We start from the raw sequence: 24,464 nt of genomic DNA, 5'->3' as shown, positions 1-24,464 counted from the left end.
TCTGAAGGGATTAATCTTCCATGCAGTATCTTGGTTTTCACAAATTTTATCAAAATACCATTTTGATTAACAATTGTATGGCACGTGGACCAGTACCACTGTGTGTGTATCACTATAAGGAGACCAAAATATTCTAGAACTACAGAATCTTAAAGCTTTCTTTCATAAGATCAGTAACTGTAAGCTGCTTGTCCCATACAATTCTTAATGAATTCATGAAGATAAAATTGTGTACATGCACATCACTTTGTTTATAATTGTCACAATAATTGAAGCCTTGTGCTAGTACAATATTAAAATGTCAAAGCAGAAAATAATATTCAGAATATTTATTTGTATTTTATGTACAAATTATACAAAATAGCTACTCTTTCACATTATATCATTGTAGCTGCACTCTGGATTCCACTTTTCTTCTCATCTCCTCTGACTGAAGTTGTTCTAAAGTAAGTAGAGAAATACCCAGTTGATCTTCCTATGAAATATGAAAAGATATATATAAAAATTAAACAAATGTAAGTTTGTTTAATTATTTATCAGTTACAAAAAGTAAGTTTCTAACACATTGCTGCCACTTATATTTGTGAGGGTCCTTTATGTGTGCCTTGGGGTGCTGAAACAAGTTGTTGTTGTTATTTGGTTTTTAGGAGCATTAGCAACTAAGGACATATTGCTCCGGAGATATGCGGTGGTCGTTCCCTGACCTTTCTGTATTTGGTGGTCACGGGGGCTGAAACAAGTGGGTGATGCATCTGTTGTTTGTAGCGTTCTAACGTCAATAGATGCATTTGAACAAGATTCAGAATCTGCATCACTTGAATAGAATTCTATTTCAGTATCAGATGACACTTCATAAAGAATTGATTTAATGTACTGTCCATCCTTTCAGTCCTGATGTCCCAAGGCTGTGGAACAATACTTTAGGGTAAATTTTTATTTGTTTATTTGCACACTAAGGATGATATTTTATTTTTCAAAACTAAAGAATTAAAATTCAATAAGCACAATCTTCAAAAAATTTTACCTTTTCTTGTGGAAAATACTAAACTAGATAAAATAACTTCAACATGAACAAAGTACAGTGGAGCCGCAACTTATGATGACATCGACATCCGTTATTCTCAGGAACCCCCGACTTACGTAAATTCGACTTTACATAAGTTTTTGCTGGCCAGTGCAAACTTAAAAGTATGTGGTGAAGTCGCCAGTGCCGATTCTGCAGCTGCAGAATAATTTTATGATGTATTGATGAAGGTGGCTATTCAACACAGCAAATTTTTAACGTTGACGAGACTGCTCTGTATTGGAAAAAAATGCCGGATCGAATATACATTGCCAAAGAGGAAAATACAATGCCAGGTTTCAAACCGATAAAAGATAGGGCCATGCCCTTGCTTGGGGCCAATGCAGTGGAAAATTACAGATTAAAACCACTGCTTGTGCACTATTCTGGAAATCCTCGTGCATTTAAGGGCATCAATAAAGCCACCCTACCTGTGCATTTCCGATCAAACCAGAGAGCATGGATAACAATATCTCTCTTTGAGGATTGGTTTAAATGCTGCTTCATTTCCGAGGTTTAAAAATATTGTAATCAAAATCTTGAAAGGATTTTGATTCTATTAGATAACGCTCCTGGACATCCTATGCATTTAGATGATTTCAATTTGAACATGAGAGTCATATTTTTACCGCCAAACATGACCACTCATCCAACCTATGGATCAGGGTGTTATTTCAAATTTAAAAGCATACTATTTATGCACAACACTTGCTCAGGCATTGTCTGCAGTAGACGATGAGAAAAATTTTACGGTAAGAGACTTTTGGAAATCTTACAATATTTACCATGCCATCTTAAACATTAATAAGGCCTGGGTGGAAATTACTAAAAGTTGTTTAAATGGCACACGGAAGAAAATATGCTAATGGCACGTAAAAGGTTTCAAATGATTTGAAAAAGATGAATCATATGAAGAGGTTACAGATAAGATTATAAAGGTTGCAGAGCTACTTCAGTTGGAGGTTGTTGCCAAAGATGTGGAGGAGTTAATAGAGTAAGAAGAGAAGGAATTATCTAACGAAGAACTTATTGACTTGCAGGCAGCGATAGTGAAATAAGAAAATGCTGACGAAGCTCAAGATGAACCAAATGAGGAGCCGAGATGCTTCATCACCAGAGAGATGGCAATGGCATTTCGTGAAATTGCATCGGCAATGGCGAGGTTTGAGAAGATAGATCCTGATAGCGAACAATTCTTAAAAGTTTGGTGAATGATATGCTTGCTTGCTACAAAAAAATCTACGATGAAAAGTAAAAAGCCACCATCCAGTCATCCATTAATATGTTCTTTCATAAGGTTGAGCGGCCGACCCCTTCTAAATTTTCACAGTGGCGTACTTATCAGCTGAAGACGTCGATTCTGGAAACGATGCTCAAAACTTACTCACTGACGTGATGGTAAAACTTACTTACTGATGTTATGCCTGTCTCCTCTCTTTTTTCATAATTTTGAATTTTTTTTAAATTGCACGCTTTTGTAACTTTTCCTGTGCATGAGATAAAATTTTGAAATACATACAATAAATAATTCTATTTACATGTTCGTCAAACATTTCTTTTTGATTCAATCAATTCGGCGAGTGCTGCACAAGCATGGGGGAAATTCTGACTTGTGTAGTGTTCTGCGGAACGCAACCTTTACATAAGTCGGGGAGTTCCTGTACCTTCCATACGATCTTTTTATTTTAAGAAGTGGGTGGAAATTTTTCAGATGCGTGCTGTGTGGAATATCACTCATACAATTGTTCTCAACCAATTAGCATCTTTGTTATTGTTCAACAAACATTCCCACGTGTTACAGTACTCTGGAGAGTTTTTTATCTTCTGTTCGATGCACTTGTTCAGTGTGTAAGCAGTTTGTTTTTGTTAATTATATGTAATTACAGTAATTTAGTTGTGGTTATTTTTGAATTTATTAATTAAATAAATTGAAAGTAAATAACCATGACCCCTAAAGCACAAGTTAAGAATAAAATTTCTATTAAAGTGTAGCAAGAGATGATAAAAAAACATGAAGAAGGAGTAAAAATTAGTGCGCGTTAGTACGTGAGTATGGTTTTCCTGAATCAACCATTTTTACATACTTAAACAAAAGAATATTCTAAAGGGTATTAAAGTTAGTGATGATTCCACATCACTGCATAAGGGAAGAGACTTTATCATGAAAATGGAAAGGTTTTTGTTGATATGGATTAGGGAAAAGCAGAAAAAGGGTGACAAAGTGCCTACACAATTTTTCTGCGAACGTGTTAAGCAGATCAATGACAATCTGAAACTTAAAGCTCCATCAACCAGTGACAGCGCTATGTGCTTTGAAGACTTTAAAGCTAGCAGAGGCTGGTTTGAGTGCTTCAAAAAAAAGGCTGAATATCAAAAGTTTTAAAATGCATGGAGAGGCATCCAGTGCTGATACAAAAGCAGATGAGGCCTTTAAAATTGAATTCCAAGAGTTTGTTGATCAGGAGGGCTATCTTCTCCAGCAGGTTTTTAAGACTGACGAAACTAGCCTCTTCTGGAAGTGAATGCCCAGGAGAACGTACATCACTAAGGATGAGGCTAGTTTACCTGGGCATATGAAAGATAGACTCACTCTCCTGTTGGGTGCCAATGCCTCTGGAGATTTCAGTCTGAAGCCTTTGCTTGTGTATCACTCTGACACCCCCAGAGTATTTAAAAAGGTTGACAAAGGGATGCTGGGAATGTTTTAGCACAGTAACAAGACAGCCTGGGTTACAAGATATATCTTCAATGAATGGGTGCTTGAAGTTTTCTGTCTTTCAGTGAAGAGTTATCTTGAAAAAAATAAGCTTCCTGTGAAGACACTGCTCCTGCTGGATAATGCCCCAGGCCATGATCCCAACCTTGTTCAATCTCTTGAAGCACAGTTTAACTTTGTTCAAGTCAAATTTTTGCCACCCAACACACTCCTTTTCTTCAACCAATGGACTAGCAAGTGATAGCAAACTTCAAGAAAATTTTTGCAAGGTGCTTTGCAGTAACCTCTGGTGAAAATGCTGTCACCCTGAAAGATTTTTGGAGGTCGAATTCAACATCCTGGACTTGTGAGGCTGATCTTGGAGTAATGTTTCCACCAGGTGCTTAAATTCAGCCTGGAAAAACATTTGGCCTTTAATTATCTAAAATGTTGATGGATTTGATAATGGTGCTTTGACAAATGATAGTCACTCTTGATAAATTAAAGGAGGTGGATGAAAAGGATGTGGAAGACTTTATTAATGTTCATGTTGTAAGCTACAAGATTGGAGAAAATTACAGAGAGTGACACTGGAGCGGAAGAAGAAGAAGACGACACCCAAAAAGTGTCAGCTGAAGAGTTGAAGACTGTCATTTCTTGTTGGGAGTGTTTAAGAGAAGTGGTAAAAAAAACCCCAGCATTGAAAACACTGAACTCATGATGTGCAAAATGGAAGATGAAGTCATTTCTTACTACAGGAAGCTACAAAAAAGTTGTCAAAAATAGTCCACTTTGGACAGTTTCTTTGCCTGTAGCAGCAAAAGACTGAAAATACACCTGATACAGTCCCACCACCACTATGCTGCCGTTGATTTCATCAGCTCTGCACTTCAAGTCTAAGGTAAATGCTAATTCATTGTTTGTTTCTTTTATTTTAAGATGTTTTATGACTATTAATCTTTATAAAACACTCATTTTTAATGTAAAAATGAAGTATGACATATAAGAAATACCTATTTTATGTGTTGCTGGGGTCGCCTGTCAAGAGTTTGGAACGAATTACAGGAAATCAATGTATTATTGGTTTCAACTTACAATATTTTCACCATACAATGGGTTTTGTGGAATGAATTACCATTGGATGTTGGGGCCTCACTGTATATAGCTTTTATAATGCTCTCTAGACAGTATGATTGGTGGAGACATAGTTCAATTAGTATGCTGACATCACTCAGTTGTTCATTTCATATGCCTTTCCTTTTATAGTGCTCATTTATGGACTGCAATTGAATGGATGTAGACATGCATAAAACACTAAAATTGCAGTTTGTTTGGACACAAATCTGCATTAAAAAAAAAAAACGGATGCACTTTTCTTTGCATTCTGTAATAAGAGAAACAAAAATAGGCTTCATGACATTTTATTAATTTAATACCAAAAAAGGGATCTGGACTGCAATCAGTTACATTTTTTATATTATGAGCCACAAAAAAAAAGTTGAGTTATTAAATGTGAATTGATGGACATGGTGAAAACAATAGACACATTATGCACATATGCTAATAGATCTAAAAAAAATGAAGGAACTGGTCATGGAAGACCATGGTATAAGAATTTGTGAATTGGCTCATAAGAGATGTCTGAGTATTGTCTCCATGGAAATGATGAAAACTTACTTGAACATACATAAGATTTCTACCCAAGAGATCCCTTGATTCCTCTCACATTTTGAGAAGACACAAAGTTAGAATTATGCAAAGCAAGTTCTGACCATGTGAATCAATAACTATAATGGCTTCTTTTCCTGGATGTTGGCACCTCTAAAGAAGGGAAGGGGATTTAGGAATCTGCTGTAAAAATGCTTTCAGTTTTGGGATTACCACGATGCAATCCTTGCCAAAAATCTTTGTCCCCTTTGCATGCAGATCCAAGAAAAAACAGTGAGGAATACTGACCAAAGGTAATCCACAGCTCTAAACCCAGACTCCACAATTTGCATACTATCAATATGAATGGCAAAGAAAATGTAGCTTTGCCATTTATATGGTAGTCATCCACTCTGAACTTAACAAAGGAATTTGGTAAAGTTCAGAATGGATGACTACTTTTTGGAGATGGGACACATGATTGAGAGTGATTGAATTTTTTTTTTTTTTTATGATCGAAAGGTCACTAAAATATTCATGAAAGGCAGAAAGGTGTCTTCCTTGGGACTATATATAGAAAAGGATACATGATTGGCTTCAAAGTTCCAGCAAGGTTCAGGGTGAAATCCGATCTTTATTGAACCATTCTTATATATCATTTCACATCTATATTACTAACGCAATACCTTTTAGTCTATCCTTTAATACCAATCTACTACCACTATTAAGTGAAGAGTATAATTCAAAATCCCCCCCCCCCCTCACTGTCTGTCTGTCTGCTGGCTAGTGAGTCATGTAGTATGTGTATATGTGAGAGGCAAGGCCATGTTATGTGAAACAGCTGAATATATTCTTTACTCTCTGTGTGCTAAAACATCTAAAAATTTTATCGATCCAGCTTACATGTTCCTCCTAACTTTTACCTCATCTACATCAATGCATCATGAATAATCAAAGTATATAAATTTATCTGCATTGAACTAAAACCTCCTATAAATGTCCTAATTAATTTCACAAATATAGATGATGCTAGTTCTAATCTCAAAAACGTTTATTTCCATTGACAATCTTCAAAGCCCTACTACTTTTCTGAAAGAAAAATTAAACGGAACCCCAATTATTAGTTACCTCAACCAACAGATTTCATTTATGCTAATTATCCACTCTATAATTCTTTATTCCTTTAACGTTTATATCCACTCTGGTATTCCTTGTCAGAACATAATTTAGAATCTCCTTTTCTTTCCTCTAGCTTAAATCAGACTTTAAAATTACTCAGTAGTGGAATTCAATTAGATCTCCATTTTGGCAAGAATACTCTTTAGTGTCCCCAAATAATCTTGTTGCTGTTCTCTGCATGTTTACCAATAAATATATGTACTTTATATTATGTTGTTTCCAAACTATGTGTAGTATTCAAGATGTTTTTTTCTTTTTTTTTATGAAAACCCCAAACATGAGGTATTAGAACCTATAGTATTAGTACCACACTTGGGTTGGAGGTTGAGAAGATATTTGCTGACATTAGACTTGACTTCTGTAGACTGTAATTTTCAGTAAATACGTATGAAGGAAGGTTGTTCCAGAAAATGGCAGTTGATAGAATAGACGAAGAAGATGAAAAGTTGGTTCTGCAAGTTTGAAGTTGGACAGTAAATGGATGTTGGCTGGCAGTGGCACGGGTTCGGACTGTTTTGAAAGAGAGAGAGAGCAGGAATTATAGAAGCCAATTCAGAAGAACAGTGCCCATGGAAGTATCTGTAGAAAAGGCATGCAGCAGAAACAGTACATCTATGAGACAGCGAGTGGAGAGACTGTTAGAGATGAGTCATTATTTAACCTAACTGCCCTATTCTGAATGGAATCTAGAAGCCTGAGAGAGATTTTGGGGGCACTGCCCCAGATGTGGGAACAATATACCATGGTAAGGCGGGTCTGCGATATGTACAGGGTGAACAGTAGTTCACCCTGTACATATCATTATAATGTGCTTGTGCCTAGAGAGATTAGAAGTCAAAGTAATCCCAAAAAGATATATCATCCTGCCTAGAAATCAGTGTCACCAACGATAAGCATAGGAGCAGAAGAATCCTTTTTGCGAGATATAAGACAAGACTGAGTTTTAGAAGGATTGAAATCAACTAAGTTGTCTTTGCACCACTGGAGAATTACCTGAAGATTGGCAGTTAAGGAATTGGTAGTGGATATTCGAGAAGTTGAACCTGATTGAGCAGGACAAGGTTTTTCAAACTGAAAAGTGGAATGCAAGGTGCTTTCATCGGCAAAACTATGGAAAGGATTTCTAGTCAATGGAAGAAGGTCATTAATATACAAGAGGAAAAGAGTGGGGGGAAAGAAATGAACCTTGGGAGACACCAGTATTAGTGGAGAAGTTAGAAGACAGAGAGCCATCTACAATCACCCTCAGTCAGCAATCAGAGAGAAAACTCGATAACTAATTACAAAAAACATTTGGCAAACCATAAGATGGAAGCTTGTTTAGAAGACCTTTATGCCAAACACGATCAAAAGCCTTTGAGGTGTCAAGAGCAACTGCTTGTGTTTCACTGAACTTTTCCATTGAATTTGTCCATAAATTGGTAACATGAGCCAGAATATCACCAGTGGATCGACACTGACAGAATCAATACTGGTGATCGTTGATCAGACAGAACGTTTCTAGGTAGTTTAAGAGTTGGTGGTTAATTGATTTCTCCATTACTTTAGAATGAGTAGAAGTAATTGCAACGGGACGATAATTGGATGGGAGGGATTTGTCACCCATTTTAGGAACAGGCTGGATATGAGCAAATTTTCAAGCAGAAGGAAAAACACCTTTGGAATAAGATAGTGAAAAAAAAGGCAGCAAAGAATAGGAGTAAGTTCAGGAGCACAGGTTTTGAGAACAAGTGAAGAAATACCATCAGGACCCGGAGCTTTCTTAGCATCAAGATTAGTCAAAATCCTTCTGACATCCTTTTGGTGGAAGGCCACAGGAGGCATTGAATGGAGCATGTTGGGGATGTTGGGAAGTGTTTTACCAAGATCATTAATTCATGAGTTGGACAAAAAATGGGATGCTAATAAGTCTGCTTTATCCTTGGCTGAAGTGACAATAGAACCATCTGTTTTTGACAGAGGTGAGAGCAGAGATAGGAAACAGTTGCGTCCAATAGATTTGGCAAGAGACCAGATTGCTCAGCTATCATTAGGGCAAGAAGCAAGTTTTCTACTCTTAGCCTGTTCAAAATCTAGTTTGGACAGATTAATAACTGCTTTACAATTGTTGCAAGCTTTGGTGTAGGTAGAAAATGAAATTGAAGAATTGGAAACAAGCCAATATGCAAACAATATGCAAAATTCTTCTCTCGAACAGCCTTAGCACATTTATTGGAAAACCAAGGTTTAGATAAAAGACTAGAGTTTAACGTGGAGTGCGGAATAAAGGATTCCATTCCTACAAGAATAATTTCACTGACACGATCTGAGCAAACGTTGATATCAGAAGTTTTGAAACAGTAATCTGACCAAGGAAAAGAAGAAAATAAATCTTGCAGGTCATCCCATTTTGCATCCTTGTAATGCCAACACGAGGTTGGGAATAGCCATGAGATAAAGGCTCCATTGCAGAAGAGACAATCACCAACTTGTGATCTGATGTGCCTAAAGGAGGACTCACTTCATCCATGTACTTAGAAGGGTTGTTTGTGAGAAAAAGATCAAGCATGTTGGCTGTATGGTTAGGATTATCAAGTATTCTAGTAGGTAAATGAACAATCTGTGCAAGGTCATTAGTAATTGCAAAAGCCTCAGCACCAGCTGGGTCGGTGTGACTAGAAAACGGAAGCCTGCTTGAGTTTTGAACATTAAAATCACCAAGGAAAATTACCTCACTGTTAGGAAAGTTGGACTGAAGAAAGTCAAATTGCAAAGAGAGGAAGTCAAAGAGCTCCAAGTCATTAGTGGAATTGGGAGAACAATAGAGACAATTGATGAATTTGACAGAATGAGGTAGAAAGATTTTAAGCCGGAGAAGATCGAAATGAGGAGATTCCAAATTACCATGTCTGTGACAGGTAATATTGGAACAGACATATGCACAAGTACAACCTCTGAGGCAAAAAGAATCATACAGCAAATAATTTGGGTAACTGCGATGAACAGTATTTGAATCAACCAATAACTGAGATTCTGTTAGAAAAAGTAGATGCAGTTTGGCAGACTGCAAGTGGAAATGGACATCGTTGAGATTAGAACTGAGACCACATATATTTGTGAAATGAACTGGGAAGTGTTTGGGAGGTTCAGATCTTTTTGCAGATAAGCTTACTCTATTACTTTGACAATTAGTAATAGTGGCATGTGATGCAAGAAAGAAGCTTATGAGCTTATGTAGCATCAGTCAGAAAAAAAAAAATAATAAATTTACACAACCATTCCCTCTAAATGTTTGTCCAATTCCTCTTTAAATTTATTTAACCTATCAACTTCCACGACAGATGGAAGTTTGTTCCAGCAATTAATCACCTACTGGCTAAAGGCAAATTTCTGCACATCTATTCTACAGCTGTCTTTACCTCAATTTGAATTTATGCCCCATTAGGTTTGTAATCTGAACAAGTGGAAGGATCCCATCAGTATTCAGAATGCTCAATCCATTCAAGGCTTTATACAGTTCAATCAGATCACCTCGCAGGTGCCTATTCTCCAGCTGCTGCAATTTGCAGAACTTAAGCCTCTACTGGTAAGAGAATCCCTTCATTGCTCTTCTCTGTACAAGCTCAAGAAAATCTACATCCTTCCTAAAATGAGGCCTCCAGACCTGAATGCAGTACTCAAAGCATGGCCTGACCATTGCCTTATGCAGAGGGACAATCACCTCCTTTTCCCTGCTAGCAAAATTCCTGGATATCATTGGCAAAACCCCATGACCTGCTCTGGCAGCCTGTCTGCATTGCTCAGAAAACTTCATATCTGACTGCATAATTATTCCCAGGTCTTTTTCATTTTCTACCACCCTAAGTGTAGTACCACACAGTTGGTACGTTCCTGTGGGTTACCTCTACCCATATGCAGTACTTTGCATTTGTCAATGTTAAACTTCAGTTGTTGCCACTTCTCAGCCCATCTTCCCAAATTTTCTAGATCCTGTTGCAGTAGCACACTGCCATTACTGTCATTAACAACCCTGCCAATCTTTGTATCATCTGCAAACTTCGACACTAAGCCTGATATACCTTCATCAATATCATTGATAAATATACAAAACAACACCGAACCCTGTGTGACTCCACTAATAACATTAGTCCACGAAGAGCAGTGCCCATTGATTACCAATTAGTAATAGTGGCATGTGATGCAAGAAAGAAGCTTATGAGGTGTGGGTGTCTTCTCCCACTCAACCATCCTTTTATCCATTGTAGCAACTTACCTTAATACCATTCTGCTCCAATTTGTACAGTAGTCTTCCATGCACAACAGTGTCAAAAGCTTTCCTGAAATCCAAGTATATGATATCAAAATTATTTTTTGCATCCAGTTCCTTTGTAACCACATCATAATATTGAATCAAATTTGTCAGACAAGACTTTTCCTTAATAAACCCATACTGTGTCTGAATTATTGCTACAGTTTTGTCTAGATGATCCTGCAATGCATCTTTTCAATAGTAAGAAAAAGTGGGGGTGGGGACAGGCTGTATGAAGTAGTGAAATTTTTGGATATGCTGTACACATGGTAAGAATATACCCAGATCCTTGACATAACGTGGCCTCGACAATACCCCCCCCCCCCCCGCATACACCCTACTTGGACTCCCTCCAGTCACTATCTGGCAGAGTAGAGGTAGCAAGATTATACACTAGCTGATGTGGAAGCCTCCTAGAGAGTTACCAATAGGTTTGGTCTGGTGTACTTACTAGCAGCCGGCCTGCAAACACTGTTTTAGAGCTGTACCCTTGAAATTAAGGAAGATTGGATCTCTCCATCATAATCTCAAAAGTCATCAGTCATACTGCATGATGGAAGAGATGGGAATGGTTGACCGGAACTTAGCCCTGGAGACTAAACATGGGTTCCACCACTTCAAGCCTCCAATAAGCAAAGTTGTGGTATTTCACTGGTTGATATGAGTCATACCACCTAGTATTCCCTGTTAACACAGAGGGGGCAGCATTCCTTCATGTGGTGTGGGTGCCACACCTCAACCTCTGTTGCGTTGGTTCACACCTGGGTGGTCACCCACAGTTGCTTGTGCATCGGGGTTACACTCAGGATTATTAACAGTCCCACCATCATGAAGGTGCAAGCAGAGGATTTGGCTGTTACAGACTGTCCGGACTTTGCCAAAATTGGGTCCACTTGACTTGAGTGTCACCCAAATATCAGTTCCATTAGCATTTTAGACTCCCAGGTAGCAAGTACAGGTTGTCTGGCATATCTGAGAGAATGTCTGCGAAACCTCAAGAACTACGTGTAGCCTAGCCATTGATTTCTAAATTGGGGTAATCACCTCTTTGTCCCTGCTGCTGAAATTCCCATATAAAGATGTTCTCTTTATAGTCCAGCATAATTACTAGGTTAGTGGAGTTTACAATTATTCACTTCAACAATGAATACTTGGAGTTCTGTGTTGAGAACTCCCATGAGCTGTCCAGAAACCACCTGTTTGCACTACTCAAAGAACTTCACATGCAATTACCACTAGGTATTTTATATTATCAACTACCTTGAATTTGGTGCTACTGAAATAGTATGTTACTTTGGATTACTGCTACCTAAATGCACTACTTTGCAATTATCAACGTTAAACATAAATTGCCATTTTTCTTCCCATTTGCCTAGCTTATATAGAGCTTGTTGAAGTAACATACATTGATAAGTACACCATATTCCCTTTATATTATCAGCAAACTTAGATATTAAATTTGAACCTACATCTGAAAGCTGACCAAAAATGCTTACACTATCCTATAATCTGTTATAGTTACCTAGAAGCCTTTTATTATATTTGCAGCTTTTTGTTAAAACAAAAAAAAATAAAAATAAACACCATCTGGGAAATATAATTAGAACGCAGTCTTCAAAACAGATAACTGGAAATAATTTCCAGTTTTCTGTTTTGAAGATTGCATTCACAGCATGTATAATTTTCTTTACTATAATAATAGAGAACTGCAGGGGTATATTTTAATGAAGGATTTGAAATTAAATAAAAGTTGTATGCTTTACTAAATTCAGTTTTAAGTAGAGATCTCTTTGTACCTATTAACTAAAGGTTGAAGCCAAAGCAAAGGTCTCCCTGTGACTGCAATCTAATGCAGTAAAGCATAAGAATTTTATTTGATTTGAACTACTGCACTGAAATATACCCCTGAAAAAGGTAAAACACTAATTCTAGGGATTAAATGTAGACATGACAGTCATTATGTGTTGAAATGGAAGTTTTACTTCCAAACATTACTTGACACTTCACTTAGACAAATATATTATTTGCAGTTCAGCTACATTCACTAATAGAGCTGCTGTTTTGGAAGTATCCAAGAGTTTTCTATGTAAAGAGAAAAATCAGATTCATCTTTTCCAGTGCTATATGATTTTAAAAGATGGATAATGGTATTTATCTGTAAATTCAACATAAGCCAAAGCCTTAAGATTGAATATTCAGTTTTTAGTGGGAGCAAGGATCTCCCAGTGATCAAATGCAATAAAGAATAAGAAATTTGTTTATATTATAATTTTATTAGTTTTCAATTAAGACAATTTTAACATTAGTGGGTTTCAGTTTCCATAGTTTAATCAGTTTAGATCAAATAATGCTGCTGTAACCAAAGCAGACTTGCTAAACATGGAAAAAAATTCACAACTTTGCAGGTCAAGTTTCCAGTCTGCCACATGCACCAGAAGTATAGGATTGCTCTGCATGTAGCTATTTAAGGCATAAACTACTGAAGGAGGACTCAAGAGAAACTTCAAGAAATGTCTTTTAGTTTCTGCATTGATGTAAATTCTTTCAAATTTATTAAATACAGCTAATATTCAGAGAAGTATTTTTCTATTGCTGAAAAAGTTAAATTTATAAGAAATAATAAAGGCAATATAATGGAGAAAAGGACCAAGTCTGATTAATTAAAGATATTTAATATTTCAATAAGGAACATAAGCATCGATGTTCTGTCCTGTTCTGAATTTAATTGCATATAATATTTTAATTACTTCTGCTAAAATGAGAGGCACGTGAGATAAAAAAAAGCATAGCCTTGTTTTGATTTGTCTTTTAGCTAGTAGTAACAGTACTTCATTAAGTATTCATCATACTTATCCTTATAAGAAAAAATTATGCTTCACCATCTAGGGGTAGCATTTTCTTATTGAAATGAAGATAACTGAATTTTCTGTGAGGCTACTTTGTGATTCCAAGTATAGAGACCAAATTGGTATAGCTAACTAAGTGGCCCAGTACAAATATCATTTTCAGTCTATGATATGAGGGGGAAAAAAAAAATCCTTAGAAACTAGATTAATAGAAATATTGATCTAAATCCAATGATTCAGTTTTCTTCATGAATAACAATATTAATATGTATTGTGAAGCTAACATTAGTTGCAAAGTCAATACTTCATACTAAGACACTCTTGATGAAAATTTGGTTTATGTTAGACTCAAGGACAGGTCTACTGTGAGAGTCAGCAAAATATTCCAACATAATTTATCGTTCCTTTATTATTACTGATTAAAAATTTCAACTTTTTAATAAACTTATCAATAGTAGCTGATTTCAGTAATAAGTCTGTATAAATTTTCATTTATATACCTCACAAATTATAATTAAGTTGCTTTTTGTGACTGTTACCTTAATTTTGTCCAATGCTTTATAATACAGCAAGCAGTACTTTAAAGGCACTTTGACTGATATTAAAAGAATTAATAGGATTAAATATTAATGAATAATAGCATAAGAAATGCTCATCCTTCTTGAAAAGTGAAAAATATAAGCAAATATCAATAAGATGTAATATATATATATATATATATATATATATATATATATATACGGATGTAGTAATTACCCTTCTAAATGGTTGTGCCATCTGACGTAAGAAGCGTTTAGATACTTGTACTGCCTCTTCAATGGAAAGGTTGCACATAGTATCTTTTAAGTGCTCCTGAATCCATTTTGGAAGTTTTCCACGTTTATCAATACGGGAAAATCTCTGAAATAGAAAGAAGTGAACTTTTACCACTAAAACAAACTTATACTATAAACTTTATTCACTAAAAATGATGTTGCATTTCAAACATAAAAACTATATTCCATAGCATGATAACAAATAGCAAACAATTTATAGTTTATAACAAATGCCACATATATATGTCACTTTTGCACAGAATAAAATAATAACCTCACCTTGTCAGCAAAGCACATTATGCCATAATCAGTTTTCCCTCTTATGGCTCGGCCCACACACTGTGCAGCATGTCTCATAGCATCAAAGGTGAGAAAGTCACTTTCTCTTATTTGAAACTGATCTCTAAGGTATTCTAATCTGGCCTAAAAACAAACCATTACAAACTCTTATAACATATACAAATAACTAAACATATATAAATAAGTCAGCATGCTCATGCAATAATTTGTTTGTACAGTAGGCTCTCGATTTAACGGACAAAAAATTTCTGTCCTAACGGAAAAATTTAGAACCTATTTATATCTGATAGCGTTGCTATCAGACAGATGCGCTGAAAATTCCTTCTAATGAAATAAAGGCTGTTTTACTGCTAGATAACACCTGCTCACCCTAATGCTGAGAAGTTAGTTAGCAGGTATGGGAGAATTAAATGTGTTTTTCTGCCTCTTAACATTACTTCACTGATATAGCCAATGGATCAGGGTGTAATCACTGCTTGTAAGAGGCTGTATAAGAAGAAGTTTTTGGAAGAAACAAGACGCAGAAGAATCAGGACACTGCAAAATTTGCATGCATCGGATCTGCTATCTTCAACTTAGCAGCTGCGGGGAAAGATATGAAGATTACTACCTTGACCAATGCTTGGAAGTTGTTGTACAACGTAGAACCTGAAATGGACTTTGAGGGAGTCGAGGCATCTAATTTTCAGGACACTCTTCTGAGGGGCGGCAACAAAAATGCAACTGAGAATGATGTGGAACAGTGGCTCGAAAATGATGAAGGTGATCCATGCTATCAAATTTTTTCTGAGGGAGAGATTATGGAAAATGTTCTTCATGGAGAACAAGAGGACAATGATGATAACAAAGAATCAGTTGCACCTCATCCTAAATTGTCTGTTATAAGACAACATATGGATGACATCATACATTATATTGAATCATCATCAGACCCTGATGTGCTTCCTTATTATGAATGTTTTAGAGAATTTTTATCTACAGTAATAAGGAAGCAGTACCAAGGTGTAAGGCAACTGATGCTTGATGATTTCTTCAAGACCACCTCATCAACTGGATCTGTTTCACCAGAACCCTGTAGTAGCAAGGAATTAACACCTCTCCCTCCATATGACAGTTGTTTCTGACTCTGAAAATTGTGATTCTTCAATTAATTAATATTAATATTGAATACTGTGTATCTTTTTTTAACCTTTTTTTGTATGTTTTTTATTCAATGGAGTTTAAGAATTTTGAAGTATTTTTTCCCTCTAAATAAAATGTATTTAAATGAAACAACTTTGTGTGAGCTTTAAGAGGAAAAAAATAAAAAAAAAGTGGTGGAAACACTCCATTAGTTACATTTGTATAGTTTTTGACATATTTAATTAAAATAAAGTTTAGCTCCTGTCGTAAATTTATTTTTACATTTTTAACAGATTTAGTATAAATTACTCAATGTACATTGTAAGTTCGTTATTAATATATGTGTTTAAAATACATTTGATTTAACGGCCTTTCGGGAATAGCGGACACTCCTCTTCCCCCAATTAGTCCATTAAATCGAGGGCCTACTGTATAATACTTTTCTCTACTGTTGTTGTTTGGTTTTTAGGAGCATTAGCAACTAAGGCCATATTGCTCCAGGATATGCGGTGGTCATTCCTTAACCTTTCCGCATCCTCCGTATTTGGTGGTGACGGGCTCAAACCCCGGTCTAATCAAGAAGCGTGTGCTACGCACTGCTGCTCCTTCCCACCTGGCTACGGAGGCGCCTACTTTTCTCTACTACAACTAATCATATGCACACAAACATGTTAGAGATGTTTAAAATACTATATGGGGAATGAGACTGTTCTGCCATTGTAGAAGTTATTGTAGACCCAAAAGATGCCATATAAGATCAGCTATCCTTAAATGGCATTTACTAATGCCTACGTTCAATGACAAAAAGTCATAAATAAATTTAACTTAAAATAATATCTTTTACAAAATGATAATAATAAAAATATGTTACACATTAACATAGTTTTATCATTATTATTATTATCATCAGATAGTAATAATAGTAATAGAAATGGAGTCATGTGATCCAAAAAAGCAAGCATACATAGCATCAGCCAAAAAAAAAACAATTCCATACACCCATTCCTTCTAAAAGTTTGTCCAGTTCCTCCTTGAATTTATTTAAGCTATCAACTTCCACAATGCCAGATGAAAGTTTGTTGCAGCAATTACCCACCCACTGGCTAAAGGCAAATTTCCACACATTTATTCTACAACTGTCTTTCCTCAATTTGAATTTATGCCCCCTCAGGTTCTGAGCAAGCGAAAGAATCCCATCAGAATTCAGTGTGCTCAACCCATTCAAGGCTTTATACGCCTCAATCAGATCACCTCGCAGGTGCCTAGTCCTCAGCTGCTGTAATTTGTAGAACTTAAGCCTTTCTTGGTAAGAGGATGCCTTCGTTCCCCTCAACAATCTTGTTGCCTTTCTCTGTACATGCTCAAGCAACTCTGCATCCTTCCTAAAATCTAAATTAACAAAGTTTATATGGTTAAATATGCCAAATAAGTTGACTGATTTAATCCTGGAGTAGAAAATTACAGCCTTCAGCCAACATAAAGTAAAGTCCATCTTTAATTTCTCAAGGGATCACAAATAATTCTCTGGTGTTTGACGGTACTTCCTGTACTACTTTACAGCACTGTTCTGCCATTTTACAATGCCAATCTACTTCACAAGTGTTTAATTGTCTGCCTCCATTTTGTTTTAGCTGAATAGCATGTCACTAAATGAATATCTGATTTAATCCTGTTCAAGATTCATTCCTATGTGCACTTTAACCACAAGAAATTTCTTAGATGACAATTTACCATCATTCTGTTTTAATAACTGATTATATAACAATGCCAGATGCTTATGAGTGTGGGCACAATAGTCACTCATTATACATAACATGATGCAGATTGTTAAATTTTGTTATCAAAGTGCTTGATGGCACAAAAATGTACTTTAGAAACATGAAACGAGTTATTGGAGAAGTACCTGTTGTTAAAGTCCTACATGCACATATATTAAATCTAAAATGAAAAATCTTTGTTAGGCATTAAACATGATTATCAACCAAGTAAATGCAAATATCGAATGAACCTTACAACAATTCATATATGAACTGTTGTGTTAAAAATCTTAACAATTCATACAGTTGTCTCAAATTACTTTTTTCTTGCTTTTTTTCTCATTATATACTTTTATCAGGTATTTACTCAGTCTTGGAACATTAACAATCCATACACTGTAATTTTAAATTTTATAAATGCTCATGCCATCATAATATGCCATGATATACGTTTTAATTTATCTTCACTGCTGCACTCCCTCATTACTACTTTTATACCTGTTGGTAATAGTAACATAAACAATTTTAACCCATTCAGCTATGAGTTCCCAGAACTCGGGGGCTACACATAGTAAATTCCTGATAGCAGTGAGCTCTATGAAGCAAGTTTTTGGAATTTAAATTTTGCAAAAATGAAAACTTTGTACATAAATGCTTTTAAATATTAACTTGTCCTTATTATGACTTGAATTTCTAGAAAATTCCAGAGAATGTATTTCATTTTGGCTTTTGTAAGTCTAGATTGGATAAGTGATGCTAACAGGTATGATGTTCTCTTCCAGTTTCCAAAGCTATTTTCTTACTGCCATTTATTATAAACTATGTCTACAATTACTTCAAAATACAGCTAAGATAAGATAAAACAGCATCTACAATTCATACATAAATGGGCTCATTAACTACTTTAAAACCACATACAAAGTACATACTCCACATATGAAAAATGTATATATATGTGCATATTGTATATATAAGCACAAAAGGATAAAGCACACTTCTACTATTAATTGTAATTGGTATGTCTGATATATACATCAACGTGTGTGTGTGTGTGTGTGTGTGTGTGTGTGTGTGTGTGTGTGTGTGTGTGTGTGTGTGTGTGTGTGTGTGTGTGTGTGTGTGTGTGTGTGTTCATTAAGCATGCACACATGCAATTATACACATAAAAAAAATATAAATTAGAAAAAAAAAAAAATACCTTTAATATTCTGCTCTGTGTATAAACAAAAGGTATCCCAAACATTAAAACAGCTCTTCCAAGATGATGATCTACAAAAATGTAGCAAAAACAATTGTTACTATAATCTTTGGAAAGCATACTGTTTCCAAATGTTATTGAAGTGGAATATATTTTAAATAAAAACACATCAGAGCTAAAACATTTGCTTTTAAAAATACAATAATGATATGTGAAGAACCCAGAGATAAACAGAATATTAGTATGAAAATGAATAGGTTTGAAAATTGAATATTCAATTTCATATATGGGAATTGAATTACCATATATCAAAGTGTATTGCACACGTGAATTTTTAAAACTGCAATGGTTTTTGGTTTCTCGTACCAAATTTTCTGATGTAACATTTGATCAGCTACTTATATAACATAACAGGCACCTCCGTAGCCAGGTGGGCAGGAGCAGCAGTGCGTAGCACACGCTTCTTGATTAGACTGGGGATCGAGCCCGTGACCACCAAATACGGAGGATGCGGAAAGGTCAGGGAATGACCACCGCATATCCCCGGAGCAATATGGCCTTAGTTGCTAATGCTCCTAAAAACCAAAATAACATAACATAACTCATATAACAAACTGCACATAAATATTGTACTTCCTCCCTTGAAGCCATGTATTATATAAATAACATTAAAAATTCAAGTAACTTATGGTAAAAGTTCTTTAGTAGCTATTCACAAACTGAGTTTGCAATGAGGGGAGGGGAAGGACAGTAAAGCATGAAAATTCATTATCTTTTAAATTAGATTAGCAGTTCCCAAACTACTAAAATCTATGGACCCCCCCTTCAAAAATCAAAACAGTTTGCATACCCCTTCAAAAAAAAAAAAAAAAAGTTTGCGGAACCCAACATATATATATGTAGGGTTCTGCAAACTGTGTGTATATATACACACTGGTATTCAAAGAAAGTGCATCATCTAGGAATTTCGCATTTCTAACACTGTGACTAGCATGACAAATAGAAATATAAACAAAAAATATTTATTAATAGTTAAGGCAAAGCTAAGTAATATTTGACAGGTGACCTCAAAATATTCCAAAATGAGCATTTGCAACTTTTATACAACAGTTTTGGTAAACACAACAATTATGGCTGAAGTGTTATCAGAAGCAATCAATTGGCTTCAGTTTATCATTTTAAATAGAAAAAAAATGAAAAGTTCACCAGGTGCAAACTAGTATTTAGTTGAACCACCTCTGGCCCTGATGACAGCAGCACAACGTCGAGGCATTGACAAGATCAATTTCTGAAGATAATCAACTGATAGTTCATGGTTCCAAAAACGAATTATGGCTTCCTGAAGTTCACGAAGGGTCTTTGGTTTCTTTCTGGCAACTGCAGATTCCACATGATGCCAATAGTTCTCTGTAGGATTTGGGTCCGGGCTGTTTCCTGGTCAGCTAACAGTTGTATTGCTGCCAACCATTAGTTACTTGGCAGGTTGAAATGGTCTCTAATGGTTGGCAGCAATTTGCCTTCCAATATAGCTAGGTATCCACTGGCATTTACTGAACTTTTTATAAACTGCAGGTGACCTACTCCATGATACAAATTGCACCACCATATCATTTGGCTGGTAGGGAATTTCACTGTAGACACCATACAGTCTGGATGGTATTCTTCACCACATCTACGGCGAATAATTTGTCTCCCATCAGAGCCATGCAGGTTGAATTTCTTCTCATCCGAGAAAATAACTGACTTCCACTGCTCGGAGGTACATTTGACATGCTCCTTACACCAAATTAATTGGGCCTTTTTCATTTTTTGTGTGAGGAGGGGCTTCTTCTTAGGATGACGGCTACAAGTCCATTTTTGAAGAGGCGTCTTCTCACTGTTACTGCACTTGCTATCACTCCTGTATGTTCTTCCCATTCTCTTTTCAGCTCAGACAAAGAAGCTTTACGGTTTTTAGGGTATAAGCACTTCAAAACGCGGTCCTGTTTTGGCGTATAGACTCGTTTGCGTCCAGTTCCTTTTTCCTATCAGCAGAACCAGTATTCTTGAGTTTGGAAGGAACTCTACTCACTATCGAATGATTACAAGCCACTCTATAAGCAATATAACGGGAAGAACATCCTTCCTCACATAAAGCAACAATAGCACTCTTTCTTCATGGCGTCAACTGTATGTAACTCAGCATCCTGACACAAGCAAGGAATGACTGCAACTCTTAGAATGTGCTTATATAGGTGAAAGTAACAGCTGATGCAATATTACATCATCACCTACGCGTGTCAATCTTATCTGATGCAATCTGTAAGAAATATTGCCATATACTTACGTTATTCGGACGACAATTACAATTTTAAGGGGGTGATGCACTTTCTTTGAACACCAGTGTATATATATGTTGTTGTTGTTGTTATTTGGTTTTTAGGAGCATTAGCAACTAAGGCCATATTGCTCCACGGATATGCAGTGGTCATTCCCTGACCTTTCTGTATTTGGTGGTCATGGGCTCGAACCTCGGTCTAATCAAGAAGTGTGTGCTACGTACTGCTCCTCCTGCCCACCTGGCTATGGAAGCGCCCCAGTGTATATATGTATGAACATTGGTTTTCTGAATAAGAAAATTCAAAGTTTTATGTGTGAAACAACTCAACTTTATTCTTATTTTTACACAGATATAATAACAATAACTTTATCATCAATTTGCTATACACAGAATGAATAATTTGAAATATGTATACAATTAAAAGCACTAGTGGTGGGATTGAATGTGCTCTTAGGGAAGCGACTTGTATACATACTAATCATATTGAAAATAAGTGATGTTCTATAAAACTCATTGTGATTTTATCAGTATATTTTTAGGAAAATAAACACATATTGCTTGATACCTCTTATGAACATTCTGTGGCCCCTCTAGAGCTGGTCTATGGACCCCAGTTTTTGAAACGCTGAACTAGATTATTGGCAACTTTCCTCAGGAGCTGATATACTTGTCATTTCTTCCTGTTTATTACTATTAGTTTTAATTTTGTATTAGCATATTATTTTGAATTAGCCTAGTTACTAACTTCCTACAACCCTACTATATGTCATTTGGAGAGGTGGAGGAATTTTTGAAGTTCTCTCTGACTGATGCTGGAATTAGGTATCTCAGGCAGAAGGAAGTAAGCCCCTTCATAAGTTCTGGTTTTTTGCAGCCTACACAACATGCAAATCAGTCTGTCAAAACACAAGCTTCTACAATCAATAAATACATGAATATGAGTAACAAGCTCTGATGCCATTAAATAATAAATCCAGCTAATATGACTAGACAACAAAGTTTCATATATTATTCCAAGAATTTCATGGCAGTGTCTCCCAGTGTTTCTTTTTGTATGTGCGTGTATGTTTATGGCTTCTAAATATCTAAGAAGAGCACTAACATGAACAGTGATGTTATTTTCTATCACACAGCAGCTTTATGTTAAGAGCAAAAGAAGAATTTTATCCTTAAATCTGGTTCCAAACTTGTCTAATTTTATCCTTCTTTTTGAAGAAAACTAAAAAGAACCAGACAAGTATCACACCTATGTCATCACTTGCCACAGTCATGAATGCCGTATAATGATTTGTATATTTTCTATGGACTCATATTAAATTTTATTTTTTTTTCCCAAGGAACAATACCGGAACACACCATTCAAGTTGGCGGGACTGGAATTTAAGCATCCCATGTCCATCTTTGGCTAGGGCTAATTGGTAAAAAGTGCCCATCAATATTTCCAATTGATTTGTTATATCAACATAATAGCTGCAATGGAACATAATATATTCTGACATTTCTTGATCATCACATACATAGTTTTGGTCTTCAACCAAACCTAGCTCATAAAGTCTCTTGCAAGACCATGTCCAGTAATCCAAATACCAACTACTACAATTAAGGACAAAAAGAACCAGATACTTTCTACTGATGACACAATTGCTGAAAGATGGAGAAAGTACTTTTGTCAACTGCTAAATTGTGAAACACCTACTCTAACCTTTGAGCAGATCCATATCATACCTGCAATGTAGAAACACCTATACCTACATTAGAAGAAATACAAGAAAACATAGTACTGCTAAAAAATAATAAAGCTCCAGGCCTGGATGGAATTGCCTCAGAATTAATTAAAAATGGAGGGAAAACTCTAGCCAAAAAACTATATGAATTAATCATATTAATATGGGAAAAGGAAGAAATACCAGTGGAATGGAAAGACTCACTAATATTACCAATTTATAAAAAAGGAGATACATGTATAAAGGAGTGCCATAACTATATAAGAATATCTCTACTCTCTTCATGCTACAAAATTCTTTCAAACATTCTACTAAAAAGAATTACTCCATTTGCTGAAGATAATATCGGTGAATACGAAGCAGGATTCCAAAGGAATAGATCTGCTACAGACCAAATCTTTATATTAATACAAATATTGGAAAAGAAATGGGAATACAACCAACCAGTACATAACCTTTTTATTGATTTTAAAAAAGCCTATGAGAGTATCCATAGAGAAAGATTATGGAATATACTAAAATCGTCTGGTATTCCACAAAAATTATAAATCTGATAAAGATGTGCATGGATGGTAGTAGGGGTATTGTACTTTCAAATGGAACCAAATCAGGTGCATTGAATATCACAACAGGTTTACAACAGGGTGATGCCCTCTCACCAATTCGTTTTAATCTTGCTTTAGAGAAATGTATCACAGAAACAAAGAGGATACAGATAGAACAATGATCCTAGGATTTGCAGATGACAACCAGGAGTGAAGTCGTATTAGGTAGTAGAGAAATAGCTCTGATGTTGGCACTCATTGATGGTCTGCGGATGACTTAGAGCATTATCCATGATAATGAGAATTTTGAAAGGAATCTCTTCCTGCCCACAGTAGGACTTCACTTTTGATGCAGCTCTTTACTAAAATAATTGCGGAAGATGCCACTTGTCATTTTCACAGAAGCTTTTTGCCTTTGCTGACACCAGCTCTTTACCTGAGGCAATCAGCCTCAGGTAAAGAGCTGGTACATTGTCTGTTTTGGAGTTGATTTGATTTTGATTTGATTTGATTTTTAATGGCGCACTGGCCTGTTTTGGAGACGTACCGATGTTGCCAGCAACTTTTCCATCTTTTCCCAATACATTACTCCACATACAGATGGAAGCAGAAGCACACAACAATGTGCTTGATTTAATGCTTTCCTTGATTTTTTTTCTCGTTGCCTCTAATTGTGTGTAATGTACTTTCACTTATATTCAATCATTCCTCATCACGGCAGTTGACTGACTGCTTACAAAGAACTTTATCACATCCAGTTTTTGATTCAATGTTATGGACTTTCTAGCAGGTTTTTCTGCACTGGCAGTAGCATTTTAACTTTTGCATGCTTAGAGGATTATTAATTAATTAAAGTTGCAATATTAAACTAAAGTCACAATAAAGAAAAATAAAGCACTTTGTTTTATGTCTATTCAGCAAAAACTAACAACATCAAGAATCTGAAAGCGAGGAATGCAGTAACT

At 35.8% G+C, this 24,464-nt stretch overlaps 1 protein-coding gene across 1 annotated transcript in view; it reads right to left on the bottom strand.

Annotated features, from left to right (window-relative positions):
* Nucleotides 1-382: 382 nt before the first annotated feature.
* Xpd (general transcription and DNA repair factor IIH helicase subunit Xpd) overlaps nt 383-24,464 on the bottom strand; it is a 279,740-nt gene continuing 255,658 nt past the window's right edge. The window contains exons 21-24 of the mRNA XM_090376384.1: nt 18,911-18,981; nt 14,813-14,956; nt 14,475-14,618; nt 383-475 (exon numbers count right to left, since the gene is read on the bottom strand). Of these exons, the coding sequence (XP_090232510.1) occupies nt 383-475; nt 14,475-14,618; nt 14,813-14,956; nt 18,911-18,981 (452 nt within the window). The remainder of the gene's footprint in view (nt 476-14,474; nt 14,619-14,812; nt 14,957-18,910; nt 18,982-24,464) is intronic.

This window comes from Mastigoproctus giganteus, chromosome 6, assembly GCF_048544385.1.
Source record: "Mastigoproctus giganteus isolate SK-2022 chromosome 6, ASM4854438v1, whole genome shotgun sequence".
In the NCBI taxonomy this organism is placed as follows: Eukaryota; Metazoa; Arthropoda; class Arachnida; order Uropygi; family Thelyphonidae; genus Mastigoproctus; species Mastigoproctus giganteus.
The sequence above is the reverse complement of the archived record's forward strand: the minus strand, read 5'-3'. Positions and strand labels throughout refer to the sequence as shown.